This window comes from Aptenodytes forsteri, unplaced genomic scaffold (assembly GCF_000699145.1).
Source record: "Aptenodytes forsteri isolate BGI_AS27 unplaced genomic scaffold, ASM69914v1 Scaffold216, whole genome shotgun sequence".
In the NCBI taxonomy this organism is placed as follows: Eukaryota; Metazoa; Chordata; class Aves; order Sphenisciformes; family Spheniscidae; genus Aptenodytes; species Aptenodytes forsteri.
This window is the reverse complement of record NW_008796114.1, coordinates 2264484-2271578: the sequence shown is the minus strand read 5'-3', so window position 1 is coordinate 2271578 and position 7095 is coordinate 2264484. Positions and strand designations below refer to the sequence as shown.

Here is a 7095-nt window from a genome sequence, read left to right as displayed (position 1 = left end):
CCGCTGTCCGGGGCAAGGCCCGGCTCGGCTCCCGTCCCCACGTCTCCGCGGGAGCATGTCCTGCTGCGCCAGCTGAGACCTGCCGCCACTTCGTGGGCGCCTGGACCAGCCCGGTGCTGGTCCTGTGCGGGCCAGCAGAGCCCTGGCACCTCGTTGTCTGACGTGGTCCTTTGTCCAGGCGTCCGCCAAGCATCCCCCTGCGCTAACCCTCCCTTTGGTACGGGTCACCCAGGCCCCTCCGACGAGACATTTCATAAGAGTTTATGGTTAATCTATCAGCATCCACGCCAGGGACGAGGCATGCTTTGACAGTTCACAGACCAAGTCCCATCACATGGAGAAGCCCTTTGGAGGTGAAGGGCTACCTATCTCCCGCAGCCCCTCCGATGCAGCCAAACCCTTGCCCATGGCTGGACCTACAGCCAGCGCTGGGCAGGAGAAGATCCATCTCCACATGCTACCTCTGCACCTCCCTTCCAGGGCAGGAGCCTGCTCCAGACCTCATCACTCCCAGCTTTGACGGTGTGGGCAGTTGGGGGCCTTCCCCCTGGAAGGCACTATCAGCTGTCCTGTTTGGGTGAGAAGTTTGGGCCATCGTGTTTCATGCAAAGTTCGCACTGGAATCAACAGTTTGCACTGGTGAAATGAAATGTTATGGGTCAGGGTCTTTATGGAGAAATTGAATTGTTTTCAAGCCTGGGGTTGCCTCAAAGCAATACCTTTTGCTGAGCGATATTAGAAAGCACAGAGGCTGCTCCTGCTTAGCTGCAGGCAGCCTAAGTGTCCCCTGAAATGGACAGGAAAACTTTTCACCCAGCCTCCCATGACAACTCCTCTACGGGCTTTGTTCCCTTCCCTGGGCTGCTAAGCATCTGCTGCCTTCCAGATGCACTGACAAGAAAGGGATGGAGAGGGAGGAAAGGAGCCTCGCACATTCTGCATTTCGCTTCCAGAAGCCTGTGAAGCTTCATTAAACATTGGGCCTGTCATTTTGTTTCTATGGAAACAAAATTATTACTAATATATTATTTTAAAAACAGACACACGATTGACACTCCAAATATAGAATTTTAATACCATTCTGCGCCTGCCTTGTCTCTTAGGGCAGAGCGGATGCGAGGGTGGAGTTCACAAAGGGACAGGACTGGCGAGGGTGCCAAGTGGCGGGGGGAGCGGTGGGTGTGTTTGTAACCTGAGAGCAGGCACAGGCTGTCCGTTGGTCTGTCGCGCTCCCTTCTGCGGGTCTGTCCCACTTCTTTTTCCCCCACCAGTGTGGGGTGCCGTGTTTCCTGCCTGCTGGCGAGAAAGATGAGAATGCAAATTAGTGGTCGGGTCCAGAGACAAAGGGAACACTTGAAGTTTTATTTAAAAATCATGATGGCACTGAATGTTTTTGATGCTGTCTCTCATAGTTTGGGATCCTGGAAGGTCTGTGCCTCGCAGGCCTCAAGGGTCCTTTCACGCGGCGCCTGCTCTCCGTCCTGCAGATGCCAGGCTTCGTTGCCAGCCAAGGAGCGGCGCCTGGGCCGGTCGGCGTTCTCCTCCTCTCTGCTGCCAAGGGAGAGGCGGCGATCACGGCGTGATGCAAGCGGGAGACGGGAGTGCCGTGGGCTGCAGGCTGGGGTGGGTTGCGGCGTCTCGTCGATGAACGTGGTGATCTCATCTCGGAAGAAGCAGGCGCTGGAGCTGGAGCCCCGGGGCATCAGCCCCCCCTCCAAAAACTGCCGTAGGGTTGTCAGCTCATCTTCTGGGGGCCGCCGGCGGTGCTGGTAGTCATGCAGCTGAGGAGGCAAGAAGCTGGGGCCTCCAGGCTTGCGGGGGGTGGAAATGCGGATGTCATCAGATGAAGACCACTTGTGTAGGAAGGATGGAGTGGAGCGGTGGGCGGAGAAGATGTTAGTCTCATCATGTGACATTCTCCGGGAGATAGGGACCTGGAAAAGAGAGAAGGTGGCAGGTGATGAAAGACTTGAAGAGACAGAACAGGAGGGGAGTAGCTGAGGCTTTCTCAGAGAAGAGAGTCAAGAGGACACAAAGGCGTGGGAGACTGACAGAGAAGGAAGTGGGTTGTGGGGCTGCCCCTGCTAGCTCTCGGCTCACCTGCAGGTAGTGCACCTTGTCCTGGGGCAACAACATGTGGTGCATGGGTAGCAGCTTGATGTCCCGGGAATCCCGTTTCACAGCTGCAGCACCATTCGCATCAAATCTCACTTTGCAGATCCTGCCATCGCCATAATCATCACACACACCATCTGTTGGCAAAGAGGAGAACCGTAGTCAACACTTTTCAGCCAGAAAAGGAGTGTTGTCAGGGCACCTGGATGCGATCCTAAAGCTTGTCTGACTTCTGCCACCCTACTTGCAGCCCTCAGGGCTCACCTCTGAACAAGGACCTTGTCCTTCTGCTTGCAGCAGCACTAAAGCACCCAGAGACTGCCCTGTTTCTTCTGTCTTGTTTTTGAATCGCTCACTGCCAGAACTTGGACCTTTGGATCAGCGAGTTGGGCTGAGGCCCAGCGTGTCACTTTCGTTGTGGTTTGGCAGCTGTACACATCATCTCTACTCTTGCATCTACTGTGAAGGATGTTGCGCTAATTTTTCCTGGGTGCTAGTGAGTCCTAAGGCAGCAAGTGAATGGCAGAGCCTTCTCCAGAATAAATTTTCTCATGGTTGCTGACTCCAAGCTATAACATGCATCCCACCTAGTCACCTACAACACCACTCCTAGTGCCGTCAGGTCCTTTTCCCAAGGCAGACCCCTCTTTCCTTTGTAGTCTTTTGGGGAGGGGGTTAGTGAAGAAAGGTGACTGTGGGGTGGTGAGGAGCTTACCATCATCTCCATCTTCCTCAGACATGATAGCCACACACTGCTCCCACACAGTGCGGAGATCTGCTCGGTAGCGCTCACAGGACCAGATGAAGGAGGGGAGCAGTAGGGTCTGCACCATGGAGCACCAGAGCACAGCCAGGACCATCCAGGTGGGGGCCGTATCATAGCGCAGGCTAAAAAAGCTCACAACCTTTGAGGTAAGAGAGAGAAAAACGCCGAGAAAGAAGACAGAAGTGGGGATCAAGGGAGAAAGATAACGGGAGTCAATTCTGTATTAGAATGTAATCTGTCTGTAAAGGATTTGTCAAGTAATTACCCTGTGCCCCTTTGAAAAACTGTTCCTGGGGTGTTACCCCAGGTTTGCTGGACCATATTCCGAGCTGTCATATCTCTAACATGAGACCTGGTGTTAGCATCTCTTCTTTCCCATGCTCATTATGAGCTGGAGCTAAATAGGTGCTAAAAAAGGACACGGCCACTAAAGCTGTGACTAAGCCTCTGTTCTCTTAATGGTTCCCTTTGAGATCTTCCCCAGCTCTCCAGTTTTGCAGAGAATCAACCAGCCAGCCAAAACCTGAATGCTGACTATGACCATACAAGCAGAAGGAAAAAGAAAACTGTCTGCAACAGCTTTTAAAGCTGGTGTATCAGTTCTCCAGAAGCAAATTGGAGAAATAGAAATCTCATTGTTTTTACAGAGGTAGATCCCCCTGTAAGTTTGCATAATAATTTCCTCTCCTCTTAGCCACTTAAAACTTTCCCAGTGGTTTTAGCTGTGTGGTGTGTATTTCCCAGGTTTAGACTTGTCTTAAGAAAATGCTGCTGTGGAAGGATGGGAGAATTACTGCAATCTTTTTAAAACTGGCCCTCAGAATAACACAGATTCAGATGTGGCAACTCTGTGGCTGGTGGACAGAAGACAGAGTTTCTTCTCTAAAACTTGAGAGAAGCGGAAATCTAGTTTAACTGCAGACTCTGAGGGGAAAGGAAGAACTCACTGCTTACCAAGATAGGCACCCCAGTGAGTGTGTCATACAGGAAGACAATAGCGCTGATGAGGTTGGTCATCTGCAAGGAGGTCTTGGCTGACTCGGAGCCATCCAGTGAAGACCTCCTTTTGCCTCGTACATCCTCCACCACAATGGCTGGCACATTGAAAGTGGTGTGTGCTGATGAAGAGCAGGATGACGCTTCCTCTGCCCTCTGGTGGCGGCACCGCCGGCGTCTTCTGTGTGCCCACAGGGTCTGGTAGAAAGTGATACCCACGCACACCAAGCCCATGACGATTCCTCCGAGCAGCAGGAGGCTAAAGCAGACACCGAAGCCCAGCCCTATCTTGCTGACAATGAACTGGCAGCCACGGGCATAGTAGCGCTCGCCATTGTTGTGCCAGCCGATGGAGGGCAGGGTGGAGAGGATGAATGATACCATCCAGATACCCATGACTGCGTGCAGAGCCTGCTTCTTGGCATTGCTCAATCGGTAGTTGACTGGCCATCTCACCATCCACATCCGGTGGTAGGAGAGGGAGGCCACTGTGAAGCAGGTGGCCAGCGCCAGGGTGTAGTATGTGGAGACAAAGACCTTGCAGATGCTTTCGTTCCAGTCGTAGTCGGAGGACTCACGCCGCAGCTGCACCACAGCATAGGTGGTGAGGGGTACTGCTGCCATAAGGATGTGGGTCCCAGCAAGGAAGCATAGCAGCAGCTCCAGGGGCTTGTGTTTCTGTTGTTTGGCCGTGATGCTGAGGATAATCCAAGAGTTGGCCAACAGGGCTAACATCCCACATGCCAGCCACCACAGTGAGTTGTTGTGCAAAGTAGACTCTGATTCAGAGTCCCCCATGCTGCCACCCCTGCTAGGCTGCACCTTGTCCCTGCTGCTGGTATTTTGTAAGAGGGTGAGTGGGACTCCGCACTGGGGGAGCCACGTCCCTCCTCATCTGCTGCTGCTGCTGCGATGCGAGGTGTATGCACGCTGGAGGGGTTCCTCAAGGCATTGCCACCAGATGCTAGGCAGAACAGCCGTCAACTCTGTCTCACTTTCAGTCCTCCCTTTCCCTTCTGTTCGCTTATATTTCTTTCCCTTGTTCTAACTTTTTCACCTGTTTTTTCCCTTGTTCTCTTTCTTTTTCTTTCTTCCACCTTCTTTCTCTCTGTTTCTCATGAACGCTTGCCAGTGCTTCTTCCCTCACTCTCTTGGGCTCATTTTTTTTTTTCCTCCCCATCTATTTCATCCCCCTCCACTCTTCCCCCAAAGAAAAAGCTCTCCTTACTTCATGTGCCCACCAGGCACCTTCTGTCTCAGGGACCACCTTCTGCTGGGACTGGTGAAGGCCACATGCAAACAGGGACTGCTGGGGACTCCAAACAGTTTGGTAGTAGCAGGTGCCTGCTGCCCAGTGTCCTAGTGAATGAGGAGCTAGCCGAGAGTTTCAGAGAAGACGGGAGGCAGGACAAAGGTCCCGCAGAAATGGTGCGGGTGGTGCATACACCGTGTGTAATCCCCCTCTCACCAAATGCCACACTCGTGGCCAGGTAGAGGTTCCTGCCAAGGCTGTCAGAGAACCATCAGCAGAGAGTGAAGGGTGAAGAACAAGATTCAGAGGGTTCCCTATCCAAGACCTCACAGCACCCTCACTACATTGTCCTTTTTGCTGTCTTCCAGGGCTCAGCCTGCTCTTTCAAGCTTCCCTGCACAGCGCAGGGCAGAGCTGGCAAACAATAAGGAGATGGCGGAGAGGGGAAGATCCTTTTCAAAGGTTCCCTTGGAGATTCAGGGCACGAGGTTCACTGTAGAAGAGAGAAAAGAGAAAAAGTAATTTAAGATCATTCTATCTCCCCAGATCTCTCTCTCTCCTTGCCCACACAAACACCTGGTCATGATTTAGGCTGTGCAGAGCACTCCCTGTGTCTTTCAGAGAACAGAAGAGCCAGATTTGCACCAGTCCTTACATACCTCAGGCCGGACTCTGGCCCCCAGCAACTCCTTCCAGTGCTGCTGAGACACCCTGTGCTCCCTGCCCTTCCAGTCTGAGGCTCCCCACCCAAATCATTACTAGCATTACTAATGCCATTTCTGTAATAGAAAGCCTGATTCGCATTGCTCCCTGCCATTCGTGTCCTGCCCGCCCCACGCACCCGCTCCGACACCCCGCTCCTGCCGTACAGCTCCCACACCTCCACCAGTCTTTGGACCTCAGCTTTTCTCTGCCAGTGCTCTGGATTGTAACCTGCCGCTCCCACCCCGTCCCATCCACGGGTGCATGCCACCACTCCAGCAATACCCTGCCATCCTTGAAGCACAAGTCTTTCGGCCACATGCCTCAGCCACCTAGCGCGTTTCTGCTAGAGCAGCTCTGGTCTCCAGACACCGCATGGTTGCAAACCCAGCGAATGAGACTGCTAACCTAGTCCTGAGACTGCTCACCTTTGCCAGTGACCCCTGGTCCTACTAGCTCAGACGCCCTCTCCTGTCTTCATCTATAGGGGATGCCCAAGCAGTATATTCCAGGGAGGTGTATGCCTGCTCTGTGCCTTGACCGGAGCAGATGTAAACTTAAACTTTCTGTGGATGGATCAGTGCACACCCCAGTCTGAGCTAGTGGCTCAGTTCCCACCCCTCCCCTTCCTTCCACTTCTCCGTATTTTCTCACCCTCTCTGTAACCACCTGAGGCTTCTCCTCCTTTCCTCCCTGCTTGGAGCAGTTTGCCATGACTGGATTGGTGATGCCCCAGTTCTGCCCTGGTTAATCTTTTTTCCCCCAGTGCCATCAATCTTGCAGTTAGGCCTGTGGCCTCTGGAGACAGTTACAAAGCTAGCTGGCCCTGATAATCCCAGGGGAACAAATTTCTTTGCAGCATCTCCTTCTGTCGCCCTTCCCACCCGGCTTGTTCTGGTGGCCCACGCTGTTCCCTCGATGAGGCAGGAACCCTCCCGCCTCTGCTGGCTTAGGGGCCCAATTCTGCTCCGAGCTGCGGTCCTCCCGCTCCTGGAGATGGGGGAGCCCCGGAGCTGATGCAGGATGGCCAGGTCGGGGAAACCCATCCTCACCTGGCCCTGCTCCCCGGCCAAAGCCCCCAGCTTCATCCCACCGCCCATCCCACCAGTGGGGAGAGGAGAGACTCCTGGGGCTGGTGACTCAGGGGAAGGCAAGGGTGGGGGGGTCTGAGGGGAAGATGACCCAGAATAATTGCAAAGAAGAGTGGAGAAAACCGGGGTGCCGGGGGATGCAGCCGGCCGGCCCGGGGCCGAGGTGCGGTGCT

The 7095-nt window shown here is 53.9% G+C and overlaps 2 protein-coding genes across 2 annotated transcripts in view; both read right to left on the bottom strand.

The window, feature by feature from the left end:
- The window catches only part of P3H3 (prolyl 3-hydroxylase 3), an 11934-nt gene extending 11526 nt beyond the window's left edge, over positions 1-408 (bottom strand). The window contains exon 1 of the mRNA XM_019474097.1: positions 366-408. Within this exon, the coding sequence (XP_019329642.1) occupies positions 366-408 (43 nt within the window). The remainder of the gene's footprint in view (positions 1-365) is intronic.
- A 938-nt stretch (positions 409-1346) lies between these two features.
- GPR162 (G protein-coupled receptor 162) lies at positions 1347-4675 on the bottom strand. Its single transcript, XM_009287123.2, has 4 exons — positions 3836-4675; positions 2831-3020; positions 2101-2252; positions 1347-1934 (listed from the first exon to the last, which is right to left on the bottom strand). The coding sequence occupies exons 1-4, from the start codon at positions 4673-4675 to the stop codon at positions 1407-1409; spliced, it is 1710 nt and encodes a 569-aa protein (XP_009285398.1). The 3' UTR covers positions 1347-1406.
- Positions 4676-7095: the final 2420 nt, after the last annotated feature.